Source organism: Sinohyriopsis cumingii, chromosome 1 (assembly GCF_028554795.1).
Source record: "Sinohyriopsis cumingii isolate HCF-2022 chromosome 1, ASM2855479v2, whole genome shotgun sequence".
In the NCBI taxonomy this organism is placed as follows: domain Eukaryota; kingdom Metazoa; phylum Mollusca; class Bivalvia; order Unionida; family Unionidae; genus Sinohyriopsis; species Sinohyriopsis cumingii.
The window spans coordinates 124,972,968-124,998,316 of NC_142961.1; the positions used below are offsets into that span (position 1 = coordinate 124,972,968).

Sequence of the window (25,349 nt, forward strand, 5' to 3'; positions counted from 1 at the left end):
TCTCCCACACACACGCACAGAGCAGTGGGGGGGGGAGGACCAACATGGATGTTTCGGGTCATGAACTATGACGCATAAAACTTTGACACACAAAAGGTAAAGTGGAAAATAAAGGGACGAGTTAAGAGGAACGTTACAGGCCTCGTTTTATTCCTTTTTACCTTTATGCCATTTTCGTATGAGGGTTTAATTTCAGAAATAGGACGCTCCCTAGAGCTGTAGGGTTTTACACACATACCCCCACACCCCGCCGCTCAAGAGCTCGATATCACTATGGACTGCCAAAGTGCAGACATCCTATCGATATTACTGAAGAATTGTTAAAGCTATATTAAAAGTTCAAGCACACACACACACACACACACACACACACACACACACACACGCATGTCTGTGTAGGAAAAAGAAGAGACAAGGAGAGAACGTTTTGTTGCATGCTTTTTCAATGCATTTGCTGATCAATGAAAGCAATACAATTTCAGTAGCTAAAGACAGTGCAGTAACAAGAAGAAGAAAAAGTATCCCCCACCATAACCTATTCAAATTTAAGGGCCCTTTTCTGACAATGTCACTGGACTAATCGGACATGCGTTAACAATAATCTCCGCAAAGGCCCAGACGCTAAACTCAGTCGCTTTACAGTTGACACCCAGTCTGGTGTACATTTCACAAAATTTTTCATTATCGTCTTACCTTCTCACTTTACTTGCTAACCTGTAAAGGTACAACGAACATAAGGGCCTTTACAGGCACATTTGGAAATAATATATTTACCTAGGGTATATGCATGTCAAAGTTTAATTGGCCCAACCTGTTAAGAACTCAAAGGAGGAAGTAATATTATATTACAAGGAAAACCCTAAACCAAAAAGTGATCCTACGTACTTAATGGTAAACCACTCTACATATATAAATAACTGTTAGTCATTGTGGAATCATGAAAACATGGTGGACTGATTATTGATAAACTCCTGTCTACCGACAACGGTGAGTTTTTATTTTGATTTCATGAAATTCAATTTCCTAAAGTGTGCTAGATATAAATTTAACAAGTTTCAGGTAAATTTAGGTACCATTTTACATAAAATGTTCTTCACACAATTGATAAGCAGTTTCATATTGAACTTCCGTATTGGGAAAAGAAGAATGTCGCAGTGAATACATGCCTGTTTTAAAGTGTTATTCTAATACTAAACGATTTCACAGAGATAAAGTTAGATAGATCTATAAAGTGTGTACATAAATATACGCATATATACATTTGTCTTTATGTGCGGAGTGTAAATACATAGGTGGATAGACTGGTGAATTTATATATACACTCACACATACGTGTGTGTGTGTGTGTGTGTGTGTGTGTGTGTGTGTGTGTGTGTAGCTAGTAGTTAGGTAAGCAGATAGATAATTAATACGAATCATACATACATACGTTCGTAAATGAATGGAAAAACAGACAAATGAATCCATGCAACCATTCATTGATTTCGACTAATGAAATCCGTTGTGACAAAAAGGTGCCAGAATTTACATTCCATAGCCGATAGTCATTATACAAATGTCACGTTTACATTAACATTCAACAGATCATGAAGTAAGTAATATAAATGGTGCATAGATAGATAGATAGATAGACAGACGGTTGAAAAGTGACTCCCGTTTCGTCATGCAGGTAATGTAGGTCTGTTTGCATAGGTGATTTTCATATAGCGTACAGACGTAAGATAACTTGCATCGTAGCTCATATAGACTGTCATGCTATATCAGTACATAAAACATACACAATACATTTAAAATAGAAACAAACTAGGATTCGTTATACTCTATATCCCTTCAGATATTTTATGGTAAGACCCAGGAATCGTTTCTTTCAATATGCAATTACATTGAGTCCATTATTGGCAAAATTGTATTTGGTGCAAGGTTTGCAATTCTGTATGATATGGTAATTTTCTCGATTAATCCCACAACGTTGCTGTACGAATGGCATATGGACCTATCATGGTAATATCATTCTATTGAACTTACGTCAGAGAGGGTGATCTACACTTAAAATTAGACTACTTGACTGCAGAGTTCTATGTAATGGTTGTTGGGATTCGAAACGCGTGTAAAGATATGATATAGATTGAAGTTATTTGGTAGAAAAGCTGCATTCAGCATTGTTTTTGTTTTTTTTGTTGTTGCAAGTTTAATAATTTAATTCATAAGGATAACTCTTCAGTACACAGGTAAGATGAATTTTGAGGACTAGAGACAGTATGCACGTTTATACGTGTCTTTAATTCTGAACATTCTTTCCACCATTGCATGTGTAACTGAATGTTTTATGACTAGGTTTAAACAAGATGGGAAGGTCAGCATCAAAGGAAGTAAAATTACCAAACCTTGTGGCAAAATATACAAAACAAGATGACGTAGAAAATCTACATGGGAAATACCAAGGTACTTAATAAAAAATGTTAAATAATAATAATAATAATAATAATAATAATAATTATTATTATTATTATTATTATTATTATTATTATTATTTCTATTATTATTATTATTATTATTATTATTATTATTATTATTATTATTATTGTTGTTGTTGTTGTTATTATTATTATTATTATTATTATTATTATTATTATTATCATCTTTGGGTAGATTAAAATCTGTTTTCCAGAGCAAAGTGTGTTCCAAAAGCATTCCTGAAATTTACCATAAAATGTATAAGGAAGTAACGTATCCTAAATCACTTGCCTTGACCAGGGTTCTGTTTGTTTCTACGTGTGACATCATTCTAGAATGAACCATTCTGCCAATGATGAAGTGTACCTGTATTTTCGTTATATATATATATATATATATATATATATATATATATATATATATATATATATATATATATATATATATATATATATATATATATATGTGTGTGTGTGTGTGTGTGTGTGTGTGTGTACGATGTGTAAGTGATTTTATCTTTCTCATATTTGGTGAGGACGGGTATGCTCAAAGTTAAATTTATCGGTGAAAAAGCTGTCGTAACTTTAACTTACTACATTAATTGTATGTACCACGCATGCAACAATAATAACAGAAAACATGTCTTTAATCGACTTTAAATATGAACGTCAAAGATAAAATGCAATGTTTTTTATTGTTAGCTTAGTTTGATCCTGAGAACGGAGAAAGGATAAGTTTGCATAAATTCCAGAGGTCTCCACAGCTTGAACTAATCTAGATCTTAATTATGGTTAGTCACCAATATCTAGTTATTTATCTATATATCCTTCTTTCTATTTTAATGATTTGTGTGTTCGTACAACTTACTGAATGTCACTCTTTACAACTGCAGATTTATCTGACGCAAATATAATCACACCTAATGGGAAACGAAACACATACTTTGACTGTCCAGGCGGCAATCATTCAAAGACACCTGCCGGTAACATTCTTCCTGCAACAGGTAATGATGATATCCCAGCTGTATTGAGGAACAACGAGTAAAAAGAAATACTTTGTATTTTTTATTTTAGATATAAATACTTTCAAAATTGATTACAACTGGTAGATGAATGTATTATTTATTTTATATAATTAATAATAAATGAATACATTTTAGTATTTTGTTGATTCTACTAAATTCGCTGATTATGGACAGCATTTATCTGTGTCAGTTCTACATAAAGTAACATCTGATTTGTGCAGCGAGGAAGCAACGTCTTGACGTAACATCAAGTGTGTTTCTGTTCTGTCATTGAATGTTTGGAATCACAATATGGGGGAAAAAAGGAACTCTTTCAATTGTAATTATCAAAAAGACGCTATGAAATATAATGTTCATTTCATTTTGAGTGCAGTAAGGAGGACGTTATTGCATTTGAAAAGTAGTTGAAATTACATTACAATTTCGAAATGTGTAATCAAGCTTTGGAACCCATGACATGGCTCATGTAATTCGGATTTGCAAAACTAAGAAAGTACATTTTGAGGGACTTCAGAATGTAAAACTGTAAGTATAATTTTGACATTCTTATTACCAGATAAAGAAGACACGTTTGTGCCTTGTCACTTGCATGTTATTTGTAGGAACTCAGCAATTGTATGACTTGTCCGGAGTCTATCGCTAGCCTAAATCCAAAACATTGTACCAAAAAAGTTAACGCGGAATATTGCAAATAAGCTGGTATGTGGCAGTCCACGAAATATTTGCTTTAGTTCGTTCAGAAAAAATTTAATCAACCAAAAGGTAAAGCGTCTACTACATGACTGTACGTGATTTGTTTGCAAAGTAGTTCCTAATACACTATTGGGCACACGTGTCGTGCGCGCGAGTGCAGTATGAAGGCGTGCAATATTGTAAACTATACCACGATTCTGACAATGTAAAGTTAACGGAGACAAAAATGAGCATATAATAAATGCAGTTATCTTAATCCTTGTTAGATATTTTCAACCTGCGTTACAAGAGGCCACTGTCACAAATTGGTAGACACGTATTTGCTGTATTGGACATTTTTCGGTGAAAGGTACGAGTGCCGCACATAATGGTCGGATACAAATGTTATAGTCCTAAACAACAAGCATAAAAATTGAGATCTATACTCAGAGCACGCTCATAAATTGTGTGGAATGTGTGGAATGTATTGCATTTAAACTTTGATTTCGCTATGGTTATTTTCTATGGTTACAAATAAATTTCTAATACAGCGTATATCTCGCAAATGCAATCTTTTTCTTTTAATTGCAATATAAATTACATCTGTCGTCACATTAAAATATTTAATTATTATTAAGAGTATGAATGTCTATATCTACAAATTTTCTTTTTTTATTTAGATTCGGCAATGTTTAGTTTCATTGTCTCTTTCTTAAGGCTTGATTTTTCCAGATGTTTCCGATAATGAATATGAAGCAGTCAGTCAAGTGGATCCTACCACAAACGGTACAGCACGCTCTTGTGGAATAACATTTGAATAAACTTAGCGATAAAAGTATTTCAAGAACATTGTTTTTTGTCATGAACCAAAACGCAAAACACGAGCAACTTCATCTATATAACCCACTTCATGACACGAAAGAATATAAAAGCTTACATTCGCTGAAACGATAAGAAGTATCAACGTGAATATATAAAGAAGAAGAAATTATAGTATCCTTTGCATACCTTTTCCTTTTTGGAGATTCGTAAGAATTAGTAACAGTGTCGTCACGTATTCCTAACAGTTGTCCACGCCTGTCCTATTTCAATGCATTCTCTTAGTGGTGCACATAGGGTTGACATTCTTATTTTCACGATGATGATGATGATGATGATGATGATGATGATGATGATGATAATTATGGTGATGATAATGATGAAGATGATGATGATTTAATTTAGTAGCAATTTTAGAACGGTATTAAACGATGATTAATTTTCATTCAAAATGGGACTGATTCAATAAAGATATATTTTTCAGACGCCAGAACAGAACCAAATCCGGACTATGAAAATATTCCCTACCAGGGTATCCACTACGTTTCTTATTATATTTAAATATTTATTTAGCAGCTTACATGAATAATCTTTCTTCCGTAATACTATGCATGCATATGTATATGCATATATATATATTCGAATATATATATATTCGAGATATGGGGGTCTCATACAGTCAATTCATTTTCCGCGTCAGCAAGTCTTAGTATCTAGACTAATTTAGTTTTTGGTCTAACTAGCATAGCGAACAAGAAACGTACCTTTTCACTGAGATAAGCATCCGATAATCGTGTCCTGCCAAGAAGAAATGAAATCATGCATGTGTACATACCAAATATATGCAAAAGTTAAACTCATTCATAGGAATCCTTAACAGTTCAATAGGAAAAATACCATGCTGATATTACAACCAATAATCGGATCTCAGAGTAATAGGTAACGCATCAAAATATCCCCCTCGCTTCAGCTTAAAACATTTGCCAAAAATGCAATTTTACAATAATTAGTTAGCCTTTTACTCTCTATAAAAATATTAATATTTTACTTTTTCCTTTCTTTCGTGCATTTTACTTCCTGTATGTGTATCCATGTTTATATCTCAATTATATGTACAAGTGACGAACGACTATGAAACGGTTGAACCGGATTCAGGAGATCCAGCGGTTAGAAGCTCCAACCAAGATGTTGGCGCATATAGCGAAGTGAAGTTCAATGATGGAAGTGATGGAGAATTTCAACCTAAGGGTAATACAACCACTTATATGTAGACATGGATATGTTGTATCTTTTTGTTTGTTTTCTACCGCTTGAGTATGTGAAAGTTGCAAAGCACGAACTGCACTGAAATCTTTTGATTTCTATTTCACTCCGCACCATTGCCTCTAAGCCCGTGCCTCTGAGATCTGGCTATTTACTATACAAAAGTATATATTATCCCTATGCCGACCTACTTGATGGGTTATGAGTTTAACAAAACAATTCCAAACAATTGGCCTTTTTGCCTTATTTTAAATGTCCATGTCTTGATTGTAATTTAAACTAAATAAAGTGCTTCATACAAAATGTGTGAATATGTGTTTTTTGCAAAATGTTAAATTGTTTATCAAATCTTCAGTTTTGCTGGTGAGAAGTTTATGCATATCGTCTAGATCATGACGTACGTAGTTCTTACAGTTATTCCAATAATGCCTCAGTGAAAGTGATTGGTTTTGAAACAGCGCTTAAAAATGTATGGAGTTGATCAGTTTTGGAAAAGCTTTTTCAAGTTAAGTTACAAGTTCAAATATTTAAAGAGAGAGAGAGTTAAGAAAATGAAAATTCCGAGCCATCATTGAAGTCAAACATTCATTGGCAGGCGAATTTTGCATGTATTTGATAATGTTGGTTACTATATCGACCACAAAATCAAGTGCATTTGGAGCATCAAGAATTCTATATCGGCCATCTATAGAACACGTGCTTTTGTATTTTTACAGATTGAACCAAATATTTCGAGAGAATCGCTTGATACCAGTGTCAATAATACCCCGAACATTGCAATTGTTGCAGGGCGTTGCTTCACACATAAAGTTTCCACGACTATTCAGATATTTAAAGCGGCATAGCCTGCCAGTCGACCTAGCCTGCCAATTGCAGTAAACCTCATTTTTACGTCCACCGCACTAATTTAAACAAACCAGTGAAAACGACTTTGTAACTTCTTTATTTGTAACTTCTTTATTAACCCGCATGTTTTCCGTGATGTTGTTGTTAGCCATATCTGAGCTGGTGTAGCCAGTGAACTTTTTCATGGCAAGTTATGAACTTCATTTGAAATACGGGGGCCCCGAGTGGCCGAGTGGTCTAAAGCGCTCACCGTTCCGGATCACTGCCATCTCACCTCTGTCTGCGTATGTTCGAGTCCAAGGCTCGGCTAGCGTGGGTACGTGGGAAAGCCTGCCAGTAGCTTCTCGTGGGTCGGTGATTCTTTCCTGGCTTTTCCAGGGTTCTTCCTCCACCAGTTATACTGGCCGCCATATATGGCCTGTCTTGTGCTGAAAATGGCGTTAAACCCCAGAACAACAACAACAACATCATTTGAAATATACTTAACACATTGGAGACTATATAACATTTTTCATTTATCTCTGGCATAACAAACCAAAATCAGTTTGATGTTTGTATGAACATAATAAACGGCGTCAGTGAGAGAGAGAGAGAGAGAGAGAGAGAGAGAGAGGGGGGGTAATTATTTAAAAATGTTGTTGCCGCATTTAAGTCTAAAACTAATTAGTAGGCAAATTTCGCATACAACTGATAAGCGCATAGCACTTGCAAAGAGTAGTGCAGATTTATGCATACGTTCAAATCAGTTTTATATGCCAGTAAGATACACGCTATTCATGTGAACTATTTAAAGTTAAAATATTATAAATCGTTGTACTTGTATTAAAATGAATTTAAAGCCTTCTTTCAAATTTAAAATCAATGAAATAAAATAGGAGGAAAGTAACAGTTTATTTGTATTACGCACTTAATTTTTATTACTTCATTTATCTTATTGCGTCTACTTTGATATCGATATGCATGTAACGGTCAATGTATATAACGTTATATATTAGCAAACTTAGTTTGCTTTAGATGCTATATTTTGTTTATCAATGATTACATTGTAGTGGTACATAATTAGTACTAAATTAATATCTCACTGTGTGATAGGCAGCTGTCTGTAATTTATTTACATCTATTCAGCCTCTCTCAACTCCAATATTTTAAGTTTATGCAGTTTTTCTAGGTAAATGGAACTCTGCACTTTGTTTAAAGTCACTTGTGTCAGTATGTCTTTCTTATGCCTGGAGTGGTGTCAATACAATTCCTGATTCATTATCATTACGACTCTGTGGTCTTACACCAAGTAACAAGATGAAGCAAAATGAACAAGTTTAGTAAAATTCAACAAACAATTTATTTCTTGGGAAACAAAGAGAAAACTTAAATGAAATTCATAGTATTGTGAATTAAATCCCAAATAATCCTAAAAGTTGAATCAGGTGTCCAAAATTATAATGTGTTCGAAATAAATTCCAATCTCGAATGTGATGTTGTACCAGTAGTCTTTATGTATCACAATGATATAATTCAAAATGTCTTTGAATGCATCCTCAAAGCAATGTTTTAGACTAAATTTTAAAGCACGTTGTAAATTAAATTAATATTTTAATGTAAACAAATCCTCTCAAACAATATCTGAACACTACGTGAAGCTCTGATCATAGATTTTGAAAGACTGGCATTAACATAGGAATAAATAACTATATGTATCAGACCTTAATTTAAAATCCTAACGCACAATAAGATCAGCTTGCGGTTCATAAGTTAGCTTCTAGAACACTCTAAGGTCAAACGGCAACGCCGTTATGTTTACAAATAATATCTTAAAGTAAAACCCACAGCCATGGACAAAAACTAGCATTCTAAACACTTCTGTATAAATGACCATTAGCGTAAACTACATCTACTATCGCCGATAAAAGTTAAGTACACAATATAGATATGCATAACACCTCCCCTCATATAGAAAAGGAACGATTTATACAATTATGCTTTCTTTTGCATATTGGTCAAACATATTTATGATACATTAATAATTAAAATTATATAGGACGATAGACACAAAATATATACAAAATAAAGCGATATAGTATTTTTATGGGAGTGCATCACCAATCAGACTACCTTTAACCTAGATGTACCTGATCTTAATGTTGACTTCTTGCAAGTTCAAACTCAATAATCTCTGACCTTTTGTTTTTATTTTGTCATTAAAAGTAAGGGGAACTGTCATCAATGAATATGGTAATCGAAGGAGCTGAACTACTAATATACACTTCAAGTGTTGCAAAGCCAATATCTTTGTCAAACATGCTTTCTCGATTGTAGAATAATTTCTCTGGTGCTTATATATTGTTTTAGAAACATAGCACACTGGATGATCCATACAAGATTTGTCTTCCTGAATCCATACTATATCAACCAATGCATCACGTGCATTAACAGACGTTTAAAATGATTGGTTGACATTTGGAGTTAAAAGAACTGGTGCACACTAAAGTATGAACTTTAATTTATCAAAATCGTTTTGACATTTGTCAGACCAATACAATTTTTTACTCAACAAATTGCATCCGCTACTTTATACTAAGAGGCAATGGAAATTCAGAGCTAGTTTTGACCTTAATTTCTACAAACTTAACTCGGTCGTGTTCCACAATATGTCCTAACAATGTAACACAAGCACTGAATTATTAGCTGGGCTATTTCTACGAAAAGACACCTTTATTATATTTATATGACAACTTTTGTTTCTGCTTCCGTCTCCTAAGGATGGGTAATAATGTAATTTATGTAATTTAGTTTCTTTTCAATTTTATAAGGACAATGGCATTGATCCCGACGAGTAGTTTGAGTTATGGGCAAGGGAGCCAGAGCTATATCACCAGGATGAAAAATGAATCTCTCTCATAACTTAATTTCATTTCTGACCGAGTAGAATGCACATTAGTTACTGTTAATTCACAAGCCACTGACAACTTATATTTAAAATTAGATACATAGTAAAAAATAATTTTGCAGTCTTCGTTTAAAAAGGATTCATTTTTTATTAACTTCAGTGGTCCGCTCACATTATATCTAAAATCTAGTTCAAAAGGACTAAAAACATAATATACTTGAACTGATTCCCTGCCAGCGAACAACAGCAAATCAATATCGTAATCCCAATCTTTGACTCTTTCAAAACATTATGACCGAATCAGATTCTTGAAAGTTTCGATGAAATCTTTCTGAAGCCCATTGGAATTTAGGATCATGGACAGAACACTTTAACTATTGGATACCTAACTTGTTCCTTATGTGTTGGGAAACTTCGGGCATACAATTTGACCCTTGATCATACTGGACAGAGTTGGGAATGCCAACATGTACAGAAAACTTTGTCAAGAGCTTTTACAAAAACTTTAGTTAAAATATTTTTCAAATGGTTTGCCTCTAGAAATATTTATGGAAATACATATTACGGTTAAGATGTATTGGTAGTCTGACTTGGTCTTAGATAAGGGACCGACACAATATACCATTATTATACAAAATGGTTCGTCAAATACAGGAATATGTTGCAGATGAGAAATATGTTTTTACTGATTTGTTGTTGCTTTTATTTGACAAGTTTGACAAGATGTACAGTATGGAAACAACTTGAATGAGATGAGTTAAAAGTGAAAGCATTAGTAGTCATGGGATTTCTGGCACGAATTAACATCCCACGTACGTCCGAGTGATCGTCGTTGTACTATTCGAGGTTGCATTGATACAGTTTTATATATGAATTGTTGCTAGATTCGAAGTCGCTAAAAACCCAATCTAAATCGTTTTAACGTTTTTTCTGTCAGCACTAACGGAAAAGTAGATAGTAAATATAGTATATCTTTAGCGTTTCTGGTCAATGTTTGTAAAATCAGAGTATACTGTTTTCGCTGACTGGCATCATCTTGTCTTTTATTGTCATATGATACATGCTGTCAGTTACAATAGTGAGAGAATGACAAAGAGAACAGGAACTGTATATTTTGATCAAGGCATTATTGGTGTGCAGTGTTTATAAACAGTTTATTTCTGCTCTGATAGCATCGGATGATGGTTAGATAATAACTGTACATTATGAATCGTAAGTACAAGTCGTACTGGAAATTATTTATGAAAAGCGACAACACTGATGTGATGGGCACTAAACAGACTTTGATCTTGATTAGTTAGACGTTTCGCCTCAGTGATTGTTCAGTTTAACGGCGATTAATTTTATTATTTTCGTCGCATCTGAAGTTGCAGTTATGCATAGGTTTTCATAATAATATAAATTTAGTTTGAAGAGGAATCCAAAATTTCAGTTTAGCTACTAATTTTGTGTTTTCTTTATGTAAGACGTATAATTATAAACAGTTTTCAGAACCAACAACAGTTAGTTTAAGTAATTAATCTACTATCTAGTTATTCTTCATATATATATATATATATATATATATATATATATATATATATATATATATATATATATATATATATATATATATATATATATTGTGCGTGTCTTTAAGAGTATTCTTTCACATATTTTTAAGGAGGGTACAGTTTGATACTTAATAGAATTCACACGGATGTATATGGTCTATATCAGAGGAATTTGATTCAACCTTTCTTCCTTGTCACATTGGTTTGATGTTTGTGTATGCATAACCAATCACTCAAGAGAGCATTACATACACAGTAGCAATAATTCGTTTTTGGTCAGATGGTTTGAAAGTAACATGCACTGTCACGTTCATACAGCTTGATTAATCTTCAATTAAATTTAGGATTGTTGAAACAATCTATTATACACAGTATATCAGAGAAATGGAAATATGTAAAGAACAAGGAAATAAAAATGAATCCGATCAGACTGTTAGGTTTAATTTTGTGTAAAATAAAGAAATATATTTGTGTTTTAAGTGTAATTATATTTAGAATTAAACTTGCATTCGTCATACGTGTAGTGGAGAGTAAGATACGAAAAAGGTTTTGGGTGCATCCCACTTTGTTTCTGTAAATCTGTATTAGAAATAGTATTTTGTACAACAGATTTGGAGTTTAGTTTAAAACTCAGGCTATAAAGCTTTAAAAAAAATTATACTTGAAGTTCTAGTGCTATATTTATGCGATGGCGTCTTAAATATAGCAAAGAGGATATATGGAATCTATGTTGGGGTTTGGACCGAGACAAGGAAATCCCAGTCAAGGGGTTACATAAATTGTCTCCCCACGAGGCTTCCCTATTGGGGAGACATATAATGTAACCCCGCGACTTGGATTTCCTTGTATCGGTCCAAACCCAAACGTAGATTATTTTTCTTACCCAATATTGTCCTTTTAAGCACAAAGAACTCTTCACTAGTGTAATACAGTCCACGTCCAAATGTTTACATGCGGCTCATTAATACAAATATATTAATGAAGGCTGTGATGTGACCGTTGCATCCGAAGTACACAGTTTATTCGCGTGAGCATAGAAAAATAACAACATGAAACGTCGCATGGTAGTGAGGTATTATCACATTTAATAATTATATGGATGCTATATAATATTAACAATAAATAATTAATATTTATTACAAGAAAATGTTTAGTTTTCATTAGTCCAAATTTTGAAAGGTTATATTGTAAATAACGAAATGATATTGGGTACAAATCTCTATTGTAGTTATACTTAGTACAAGCTGTAACGAAGAGTAACATGTTGCATAAGATTATACATGGATAATTAGAGATCTTTCACTATTGTATATAACTCTACTTGTCTTTGGAGGAGGTGAAACTGTTTTGTGACATACTTGTGTTGTAATTAATCTTGATTGTAAAATGTCCGCCGTGTATGAAGAACCTCCAAATGCAGACTCTAGCGGATAACAATGTGCTAAACTTTCAAGTTCACAGTTTCGATGAAAATTACTTTTTCTGTCTTTGAAATATGGCAAGTGCTACTGTGACATTTGCTTATAGATTAATGTGTGGACGGATAAATGATTCCTTCTGGCTGGTAAATGCATCATTTGTCATTAAAGATTGTAGGTATATGTTTGATTTAACTGTGGCACAATTTTAAATGCTCAACAAAATTACAAGAAAGCCTGTTTGACCTAAAAAATGTCTGGCTGTTACTACGTTTTCTGTAGTTGTTGAGGGAGGTGGGTTTTTTGTGTGGCCAGTAGTGTGTATAGCATGAGTATCCCTTGATTAATAGAATCTTTCTTGGGATTCTGGACGAAGACAAGGAAATTCCAGTCAAGGGGTTATATTATTTGTTTCTCCACGTGTCTATGAAGTGTCTTGGCCTATCTGCATGGATCAGAGTTTTCTGTTATGATTCATTCCACACAGCATTGAAATATTTATCCTATCTGTAGCAAAGTAACTTTTCAGGTCAGCGTCATTAAATGTAGCTAACAGTATATAATTTGTTTCACTCGAAATATTTAAATTTAGTTAGGTGGCTTTCGCTGCATGTAATGACGCTGACCTGAAAATGTACTGAGTTAGGCCTGTATATAGGATAAAATTGACCATGCTGTGTGAAACTAACTAGCAAAATACCAAAGAGCTCGACATCGTGTGCGTATGTGTCTCCCGAAATGTTTTGTAAGGTGTATTCTCAAAGATGAATTGACCTCAAGCTACTACATTTTTGTTATATATTTGCTGTTGTTGTTATTGTTAGAACAACTACATCATGTACAGCAGAAGATTACAAGGTTTGATTTTTTTAAAGTAGTTCTGAGCGCGTGGACACCTTAACTCAAACGACTGGTCTGAGATGACTACACTAAGATAAGAAAGTAAGATTAGCAAATTAGCTAGATTTCTATGTCGCATGGGTGAGACAAACCGAAGATTAACAAACGTCAGAATTTAGTATTGCTTTTTTCAGCCCAAGAATGTGAGCCAACGGAAGGTTATGAAAATGTTCTTGATATAATTATTTTTACGTAAATCATTTTTTTCTGTAGGTAGTTAATGCTTACTGTTACCGTTGGAAGATATTTTAATATTTTATTCATCTTTCACAATACCCTGGAAGAATTCCTGAAACACAAATCAAGGTGATCTTATTTTCGATACCTACCTTTTATTACCTGTGAGAAAAATGTAAAACTCGAAATCTAGAAGTCTCATCTTCATTCCGATTCATTATATAAGGAATATGTATGGCATGTTTTGTATTCGACAAGAATAAATATATTCAAATTGTACCGAGTAATTCTTCATTAGAATTGTATATACGTGTAAATTATGTCAATGTTTTGGTATTAGGTTTTATAATAGATATATTATTATTATTTTTTACTCAAGAAAGGATTAGACTTAGTTCGAAACAAAACCTGAAAAAACTCCCTCAGGCAAAGGTAATTAAATTATATCATCGTTCTCCAACACTGTGAGTGTATACAATTGTCTTACAAATGTAACAAAGTGACAAAATATATTGTATATTTAGACAGTTTGAGATAATTTCACATAGGGATAATTTATTAATATCCGAATATATATCTTCGTGTTTATTTTTTTCTTCAAATTCCTTATCTCATTTTATTATGGGACCTAATTGAAAGCATATAGTAAACGACAGTAATCGAGAATTATCTGTCATTTTCATTATCCATATTTATTGGTCACGTGGTGAAATTAATTAGCAAAGTGATACAACCGGCCGCATATGGTTATTACTTGACTATCGCTTGGGGGATGGAGTGATTTTGGACTTAGTTTTGAACCAAGATATTTCTTTTCTTTCATTTCAAGATATGTTTTCAACTAAAAGTACAATGGATATAACTTTGTTTTGATTTAATTTAATTATTTGGGTTTTTTGGGGTGGGTGGGTGGGTGTTTTCTTTTATTCCATTGCATGTTATTGCGATGTAACTTTATTTACTGGAATTTGAACTTGTCCAGAAATTCACTTTAGTTGTAACTGACCTCATATGTTTAAATTTTCATTGGTAAACACTTACTAATAGAAACACTGCATCTAGTTTCTGAACTTGATTCAGAACAGTGACCATTTGGGCAAACATCTATTTTAATTTTTTAAAAATTCTTTCTCAAAGAAAGAATTATTAAGCTAAGTCAAGGCAATACCTGGATTACGTGATATTTATCATGTAACAAACTTCGATTTCTAGAAGGTCGACTCTCAACCGGTAATCTGGTTTGCGTCTTAGACTTATTAATGATGTATTGAGAAAGAATTGTCAGGCGTACCTTAACACTTGAGACGTCAATGTGTTTTATGTTGTGTCTAGTTTGGGCTAAATTTTAGTTTATTTTAGTTTCTTCAAATTACGTTCAATTCAGTTGATTCTTTTCCCTGGAAATACTAGTGCTCTAAATTAATTCTTGGACAAGGACATTGATAAAAATTTATACAGAATTCAAAATTTGGAATATTAATTTTTGTGATTCAACAAGAGACTGTTGACTCTGCAGCACGTCGCTGACTATTAATGACGTCATCGTCTTCCATTTTGTATTTCATCAGAATTCAAACTCAGTTTCATTTAGGATATTTTATTTACTAGAACTATGATTTTTTAATTATTAAATTATTATTGAATTTGGATTCGTAAAACAATATGTTATTTTTCTCATTTTTCACTTGATATTCTAGGGGGAAATATTTGTTAAATTTTACAAAGTTTGTTGTCTTCACTGTGTTCCATTTTATGTTTTGAAAGAGCCTATAATAGTGACACCTTGATGACCAAAATACTGTTAAAGCTACACTAAAATCCAAAATACACATACATGCATACTTCTTGTTTGTAAATCAGTGCAACAACATTTTGCCTAGCTACTTTTGTTACGTATTTGTATTTTAAAGGGGAAAAATGTCAGTGGCATTTTTTGCCAGAACATTCTATATAGCATTTGTTTTGAATTAAAGGATCTAATGATAAAAAATGTTTTGCATCTGAACATATGACTAGTTGTCAGACTTATAGTGTAGGATCCGATATCTTTGAGATACATGGGTATTTTCGTCCCTTGGCGACTTATAAAAAGCAAGAACATATCTGAAATTTATTCAACCTTAGTATTATTCTAATGAATAAATCAAACAATTTGTTTTCAGAAGAGAGTAACAATTATCGATTATCAACACCGTATGTGAATCTGAAGTTTCTGACAAAAAAGGGACACATTCCAACAAGAACAAAATCAGGTACAGATGTCTTATATGTGTGTGTCACATATTTCCGATATTTAGTTGGGAATTAATGACCTTGCCTTTATAAATTATTTTTATCATATAATCTTACTCCACCATTCCAGAACAAAATAGATAATACAATTACCTTGAGTCGATGTATTGCATTAGAATCAAACTAATATGTTATTGGAATGTACTTGAACAGTAAGGAAACATATTAGTACAGATCATTTATTGCCCATTTTGTATAAGTCCTCAATTGAAACAAATGAACAACTATACTGTACATGAAACGTGGACAGCTCACAAGGATTGAAGTGAGCCTAGGATGCTGCAAGTATAATGCACACATACATACACATGCACACAGACACAAACATATATATTATAATGCACACATACATACACATGCACACAGACACAAACATATATATTATAATGCACACATGCATACACATGCACACAGACACAAACATATATATATATATATATATATATATATATATATATATATATATATATATATATATATATATATATATATATATATATATATATATATATATATATATATATATATATATATCTTAGGTTGTATGGAATTTGGACAATTGTCAGTTCGACGGCATTATCGGGAAGTTAAAAGCCGTGTCTCACTTGAGAGTGTGTGCGATTACCTTATTCAGGAAGGTGTTTTGCTGCAGTTTGACCTTGAAAACATAATGCTGGACTCGTATTCACGACATGCACGTGTGGACATGCTACTTCAGACAATGCTCCGGAAAAACAGACAGAACGTCTTTAAAGCTTTTTGTCTTGCACTCCGAAGTACAGACTGTATAGATTTGGCAGATAAACTCGAGGACACTGAAGGCGTATTCCCTGGTAAGCTTGCGTCTCCCTTCTCAATTTTCTCTCCATTTCCATAAGTTGTTTATGTGTTCATTCTGATTTATAAAACACGTGAGATATTAAGTAAACCCAGCGAATGAGAGTCATCATGTTTTTTCCAATAAATATGGCCGAAACATTCCAACAAACTAGGTTCTCATACACCTTCAATTTTATGACGTAGAGCAATAATATAGGTTCTTAACAATTTCACGCAGATATTGGAACTATACGTGTTTTAATGATTTGTATTTAAAGTGATATTTACTTATTTTCAATCATAATGGACATATTCACCTTTGCGTTGCAGTTAAGTCATATATGCGTGACTGGAGCTTAAAGGAAATTCTGAACGCTTGGCCATCGATAGAGGAATATTTGATGGAAGAGCTTCTGCCCGAGTATATCCTAGACTACTTTATGCAGGAAAATATATTCTCCATTGACGAGTATGCAGATGTATTTCAGTGTAGACGAGGCATGAAGATGACAGAAGAACTGCTGAAAAAGATGAGAGAAAAACTACCTAAGGCATTTTGTGTTCTTCTCTATGCCCTTGAAGACGTAGACAAGGAGAATAAACACATGGTTGAAGACTTAGAAAAACTCATTACAACAGGAAAAGATGGACAAGAAGGTTTTGAAAAATGTCATATGCGTAGTCCTTGCGTTGAAATCGAAATGCAGTTTAATATTTTTAATCGTAAACAATATCCACATATCAGTCACTTAGTATAAAACCTCACGAGTAACGCTGTTTGTTCATTATTGATTCTCGGTAATAGTCTTGCATCAAAGTAACGATGTCAATTGGTTTACAATATCATTTCTATAAGAGCGTTTGGATACATTCTTACCTTATCACACTTTGTTCATTATTGTCTTGCATTTTGCAAAAGTGAATTTCTAAAATGACGTGCTTCGAAAAGACCTTGAGGAACTATTATCAAATTGTGTATGGTGCACTCCACCATCAAAGCTTAATTTATACAAAATGTTTTCATTACTAGATTTTAAAACGAATCTTTGACAAATGTATCATTTACCTACAGAAATAACGTTGACCAGTTTTCATAAATGCATTATAGTATTAGTGTTATCCAGCTTTAGAAAAAAATGCTGATCTAGAGTAACGGTAAAAACAGAAAACGAAATATATTTCGCAGATTTCATTTATAAAATGTCTAAACCAGTGCTGCCGAGTAATGTAAATTCAATATTTTCTGAGGTACCTATTATTTGTTATTTCGTGGTTGCAACGAACAGTCAAACCTTTCGTGGAAACAACACAATTACTTCCACAATCTTTATATTAAAGTACCTTCTTTCGGAAGTTCAGTACAATTCACACCCTCTTTAATAAATTAATCCAAAGTGTTATATATATGGCATGCAGTAATCTGGAATTCGTATTGCTAATCTACTGTTTATTACTAGTCAAACTTTGGAAACCATCCTCCGAGTTGTTAGACATATTTCACCCCAAACTGTCAGAAATGTTGTTAATACAAAATAAACGCGTTTGGGTTATGTCTATTTCTATCATGATAAACACTCTTTTTATTGTGAACAATGAGCTTATAATAACATTATTGAAAAACACTTTGAACTGATTCTATTAGACAGTGCTGTAATACTAGGCCTTGAACGTGGTGTGTACATAAAAAATTAAATTTGTCCAGCCAAAGTCACACAGATGTTATAATGCCGTGCTTGGAGATGATGGTAGTGGATCAAATGGGAACACTGATAAAAGTATTATCTAATGTATTCTATCCAATAGGGACCATGTTTTTATTGACATAATAAATAACAGCATATACCAAAACGCAAGCATATTGATCGCAAACGCTTATAGACACACATATTTAAACTTGTAGATAAAAGATAACATACATAGTGAACCATACACGCATTCATATTTGGTCTTTGATATAAAACCAAGGTCTTAAAAATCATGTGTATACGTAATGATACAAAAAAAATGTTTTAGAATGAAAAGACAGTGCGTATTATATGCCTAGAATGTGCACCCAGTTGCAATTATGTCATAGATCTTCCAGCAATTTTATTTGCCATCTCAATTTAATTGAAATCAAATCACTTCTTATCGCTATTAACAAAATCAAACTGTTGATTAAACTAGAAGTTTAAACTAAGATTGATGTCTACAGTGTATAACTGTATAATCCATTGTAGGTGAGAAGCCGGCAGAAGCTAGTGTCTCTCCGGTTGGTGTTGATGTAACTGATTCATCAGCTGCAGGTACGTAGATATCGTAGAGACAAAGCATAGGACAAAAGGACAGACAGAAAGCGGACTACCTTACGAACAGACAATGAGCTGAGACTCGATTTTCTGATGGTGCCTTATAGTTACGAACCCATGTTTAACTTCATGATATTTAGTTAATAAAGTCGAATTAGTACCGTAGAACAGAGCATAAAAATGAGTGTGACCCTGAAAGTTATTTTGAGGCACAAATTGGAAACAACCTTTTCTAATGACTGTGTCATTTAATTACACATTTGAACGACTAATGTTTCTGTAAATGATGGGATATCTAGCTAGAGTGAATACAGTGATTAAATTTGGATTTTCTTATCATAGATTAGGGTTATTCTCCTTACTTTGCTAGAGTCATTTCAGAAATCGTGTAACTAGCGCTCCTGTTTAGATGAGTAAAAATGAGCCTTCTGACAAACAAAAATATGTTCTTGTCAAAAAGAGATACTTTTCCATGACTGATTGACCGTACACATTCCGAGAATAGTTTTGAGCTTGTATGTTAGATTCAGGTTGACATAATGATTTTATATTCTTATTTGAAAGGTTTAGGCTTTGAACGACTACTGGATCGTAGAGCACACGGAACTATTTTCATACGAATCGTCATTCTCAAATTAATGTTTCAATTTATATTTCCATCCATATAACAAAACGAATATCAATATAAAATATTATTTTTAAATTCTTCCACATGAAATCTCCAAACAATGATCTTCCTGGATTGCAGCACCATTGTCCACGAACCTTCGTTTTACAGTGAAGGTGGGAGTAGTGAAAGAAGGCAATGTGATGGAAACGGTAGAAGTTGAAATTGACAAAACAATGAATAATACCGATACTGCATGCTTTGTCCAAATATTTCTACCTCTAACTGGCTGTGAAATAACGAAATCCGAACGTGGTTGTGTCATTGTCCATCTTCGGCCGCATAGCAAGCATGCATTTGACAAGTTGTCCAAGTTCTGCAAAAATGGTGAATTGAAACAATTTGTGCTAAATTTACTACGTGAGAAGAACATTATATCCGCTCTTCCTGCTGGTGAAGTGTGTGTTAATATCGAGGTTCTATACCACGAGGGAGAATTGGAGGCGGAAGGTATGTCTATGAATGAAAACCGGAGTGCAAAATGTTTCGAAAGGTCAACCGTTTTAATATGAACGAAATTATTAGAACGAAACTCGTGCACGAGAATAATAACCTTTGTAATCTGTAATAACTTGGCATTATTACATATTATATCTACTGCAATTAACAATGTCTTGTTTTCACAATCACACGAAACCGTGCATGCATTAAAATATTGATCTAAATTGTTTTTCCATTTGTTATTGTGGAGATTTTTAAACGTTAAGATCCTACTTTATTCAACATTTCTTCTCTTCAAAACCGCTCGTCAACGGTTGTTGATATGTTTCGTGACATGAGTCGGTTTTTCAATCATATCTCAAAACAAATATTGGTGATTGTTAGCAATACGTTCTAAGTTTTGATGTAAAATAATCTATAGAAAGCCTTTAATAGAATTGAAAATTATAAGTTTTCTACTAGATCTGCATTATTTCATTTGGCCTAAATATTCCAGGACCATTTATTTCCCCAATGAAACTTCCATTACCTGATATATCCCATTTCGTCAAATATCATTTATGCGTAAACTTTATGTTTTAACTATTTTTAGAGGCAGATACAGAAGAGCCAGAGACGGACTTGATACAATCGATCAAGGACAACTGGTCGTTTCTTCGAGAAGAGCTTGATGTAAAAGCCTTGATTAGTGGCTCTATAGATACATCAGTATTCACAGATGAAGAAACCAACGAACTTGAAGGACGTGCAGCTAATGGTAGGCATGAGGGTGCTGCCTACTTCTTGACATGTTTACTGAATAAAGGACAAACAGGAATGGAATTCCTAATGAAGGCCCTAGAAAAGAGAAATAAAATGAAAATTATAAATCGACTCCAGAACGTAAATCCATTATGCAGTGAGTACCACTTTAATTTAACATAGTAGAATGTTTTTATCTCACTTCATACCCAGTATGTTTTATCTCACTTCATACCCAGTATGTATGAAGAATGAGGTTATACTGCCTGTAAAGCAGTGAACAATTATCAACTAGCACTGGATGAATATACGCTATTTACATCGGGTACCTCTACGAATTATTTTGCAGAAATTCTCCCAAAACATTGAGTACGAATATAATCATACTTGAGAGGAGAAAGACTTTCATTAGTACCGTTTATAATTTGAATAAGTATCCATGTTTCCATCAGATTGTTGCCACCACAGAATATTTTCAAGGTAATTCCTACGTAATGGAGTGCAAATTAACGCCCCGTGCTGCTTGAATAGACAAGGAAGAGGTCATGTATGTATTTTTTCAAACAAAAATCAAATCCTTCCAGCGTAGTAATTTATATGCGAAACTGAGCTGCCTCCAGTTGGCTTACAAAAGCAATCGGTTTCACATGTCCCATCTTTTATACAGTTACCAAGGGGAATTAGTACAAGTAGTAACTATTAATACAAGATAACAACTATTTGGAGATACATTATACAACCATTTGATCTTTTGTAATTGAAATTTTCCTGATACATCGAGGATGCTGGCGTTGTCAGTCACGTTATATAAATTTCGAAAAGAGATCCGTTACCACGCATTTCTCCCAAATGTTGATACATTTTTAGACACGTAAAGTGAAAAGGAAAACTTCATACATGAGATCATACAATTACACTTATATCTCGTAATCAATTGTTACAATTATCATCAAAGTATCACAGTTATTAAGCTTCATGCTGACCTTTGCTTTCTTTTAAATGCATTTCAGAAAATCCACAAGGAATCAAAGAAAATCTGCTTGTTCACTTCGAACTGATAGTTCAAGAAATCGACCCATCTCAATTCAAAGAGACATTTGTAGATAGGAACATACTGGACAGAAAGTTCTTCACGGATCTCAGAAAAAAACATTTGAGACGTAGATGCAGGGCAGCTTTGTTCCTGAGAGAAGTATTGAACAAAGGCAACAGAGCAATTTATGCTCTTGTAGACGTATTGACAGAGATGGGTTGTCAGGAACTGCTTGCCAAACTTGCTTCTACTGAAGACAATGTGCTCATACCAAATCAAGAAAAGAAAGGTAAAATGAATAGCAAGTGCTAAACGTTGTTGTTATTCCAATCAAAATTCTTCTCAAAAGAGTTCTTCTCAAGGAATATTCTTGTTAAAAAATGCGAAAAGCAAATCAATTTCAAAATCGACCATACAATACGAGCTTTCTTTCGGAAGTATATGCATACTTAGCTAATTAATCTATTAAACGTTATTACCTATATGGAGCTTATTGTTTCTTTATTATTGTGTTCATACAGAGTGAAAGAATGGTTACAATATCAAAGTCCACTATCAGCAGATACTTTTTAACAACTTTGTGTATTCAGTGCATATATTAAGCTGATTTTTCAAATCAACACAAACAATTACAGGAAATTATTTTAGTAGCCAAAAACTACTAGGTATCTACCAATATAAAATTATTTTAAAATGATTTTCGTCTATAAATGTGCTCCATAGAAACACTACAATTTACAGAAAGATCCAGGCAAAGCTGTTCGCTTCTGTTGAGCAAGCAAGCATATGAATAAATACTTCAGTATCTACTGCTCCCTGCAAGAAATATTTTGTTAGATATCGGGGCATAAAGTATTAATTAAATAGCCTTAAACACTCTCAGTTAAAACATGGCAAAACTAATTGGATATATTTATATTTCTTATACGGTGCTTGAAAACAGAAGTAGTGATGGAAGTTTATAATGCACCCAGTCCAGATGGCTTGATATGGTCGTGCTGCATGAAAATAAATGTTGAGAAAAAAGATAAAGGTAAAGTTGATCTTCAGTTCAATATATGACAGTTATTATAGCTAGTCAAAACTTGGAAACTAATAAAATAATTAAAGCACCTGTAAATCTCAAGGCATATATATATATATATATATATATATATATATATATATATATATATATATATATATATATATATATATATATATATATCATCGAAATACTGTAAATTCTTCTGAGATTATTCCTTATACAGTCTTTTTGCCCCTGTATCCGTAATATTGATAATTGTCATTAATTTCGTTTCGTTACAAATTATTCATGCTGAAAATGTATCCACATACTACTCTTTGTTTAAAACATGTTTTCTTCCATTTGGATGTTCATCTTTTTATCATAAGACAAAGAATATGCAAGGATATCTAATATATCAATCGTAGAAAGAGTGTTTCTTTGTGGACTGTACATCACTTCATGCTTTCTATCTTACTAGTATTTTGTCCTCATCATTGCAAATAATAAATTTTTGAAGTTGTATGTGCTGAGTTGCTATGGATTTTATTTATAACCTAGCTGGCTCTATCATTTCAATTGAGCGGTCATAAGCTATATTTTGCCCGGTTAATTCTCACCAGTTTTATTCAGTTCTGGAATGACATGGGTCAAACAGTAAACCTGGATAAGTGTATACATTTTAATTCAAATAAAGGGTATATATATTTACAATCCGCACATGGAATGCCTGATCTGCTGCTAATAAGGCCATGCAATGGTTTTAAATAGAAATATGTTTAACTTTTAATATGTCTAACTGCCGCAAAATATCTCTTTTATCGCTGAGACGAAACTAACAGATCATAACTTAAAGACAAAAAGTAAGAATTCTTCTCAAGAAGTTTTTCAATAAACAAAATAAGCTGCAAAAGCTCTAATACAAAACGAGCTTTCTTTTAAAAGTATCTGCAACATTAGCTTAAAAATGCTGAATGTTTCTCCGTTTTAGTAACTTATTGCTTCTTTATTATTTTGTTCTGTATGGTGCGTATTTTAAAATTATTCAATATAACAAAGACCAATCTGTATAATTTCAGACGAGAATAAAGAGCAAATGTCTGGTAGCGGAAGTATTAAAGAGGAACCATTGTATATGAATATGAGATGGGATAACAGAGATGAGGGTCTTGGCGGGGAAGAAGACAAATTTTCTGTAACCTTACGTTCAAAAGAAAGCATAGGTCAATCGATTCGACCTGTCACACATCCAAAGAGCAGCTTGTCGCATTACTCAGAATCAGAAAAATGTTTGACTTATCCAAGAATTAGAGAATCAGACGAAGGAATGAAAAACATGCTTTCCCTTATTACGTCAGTAAATGACAGCGGCATCGATATAAATGGTTCCAAATAGGATACATTTGAACAATATTGATACCACATTTTAGAATGACCAGTCTGTACTATTATTTGAGAATAAACATTGGATATAGAAAGTAATCACAATAATTCAGATTGGCTGTTAACTGAATGTATGTCTTCTTTTGTATTCGTTGCCAGTAACTGAGCATCTACAGAGTATCTTGAAACAAAAGGAAATCCTTTAAATATATTATAAACAAATAAATAAACAAAACTAGCAGTCGATAAAAGCTTTTCACGAAGGAAACATATCCTATACAGACTTTAAAAAGTGACATACAAAAGCTTTGAAAATGATAAGCTTAACAAACAGTCAGAGAGGTAGATAACCATTTCGTTTCAGATTTTAAGAAATGCATATTCAGTACAATAACAGTTTTCATGATTTTATATTAATTGATTACAGAGTTATAAATTATGTCATACTCTTTATCAATTCATGGATTGATAACACTGATATACAGTCAAAACATTTCTTCTGAATTAACCGTTGTGAACCTTTACTAATTCTGGGCAACTGAGAACGAAAATGATGCTTCAAATTGTTGTTTGGCTCTAGTTTTAAAGATATGATACTGAGTCAGTATATGCAACAGTTGACTTGGGAATGGAGGAGGATAAGTGAGTTATAAAGCGAAGGGATCTCAA

General features: G+C 33.0%; 1 protein-coding gene across 2 annotated transcripts; it reads left to right on the plus strand.

Moving 5' to 3' along the window:
- The first annotated feature begins 870 nt into the window (after nt 1-870).
- On the plus strand, nt 871-25,119 carry LOC149807813 (uncharacterized). 2 transcript variants are annotated; one of them, XM_089970770.1, is made up of 15 exons: nt 871-987; nt 2,335-2,442; nt 3,347-3,457; nt 4,868-4,936; nt 5,454-5,501; nt 6,089-6,217; nt 16,173-16,262; nt 16,842-17,135; nt 17,452-17,778; nt 19,341-19,406; nt 20,158-20,526; nt 21,110-21,415; nt 22,269-22,580; nt 23,235-23,324; nt 24,377-25,119. In XM_089970770.1, exons 2-15 carry the CDS (start codon nt 2,346-2,348, stop codon nt 24,691-24,693), a joined length of 2,625 nt encoding a protein of 874 aa, XP_089826896.1. In that variant the 5' UTR covers nt 871-987; nt 2,335-2,345; the 3' UTR covers nt 24,694-25,119. The 2 variants fall into 2 exon arrangements, with proteins under 2 accessions (XP_089826896.1, XP_089826905.1); XM_089970779.1 differs by having other exon boundaries at nt 4,883-4,936.
- Nucleotides 25,120-25,349: the final 230 nt, after the last annotated feature.

Bases quoted from the DNA above. Each gene is read 5' to 3' on its own strand.
- LOC149807813 (XM_089970770.1), top strand. From the start codon at position 2,346: ATGGGAAGGTCAGCATCAAAGGAAGTAAAATTACCAAACCTTGTGGCA. The intron at 6,218-16,172 runs GTAATACAACCA...ATTTGTTTTCAG, and splicing joins TGGAGAATTTCAACCTAAGG to AAGAGAGTAACAATTATCGA. The intron at 16,263-16,841 runs GTACAGATGTCT...TATATATCTTAG, and splicing joins TCCAACAAGAACAAAATCAG to GTTGTATGGAATTTGGACAA.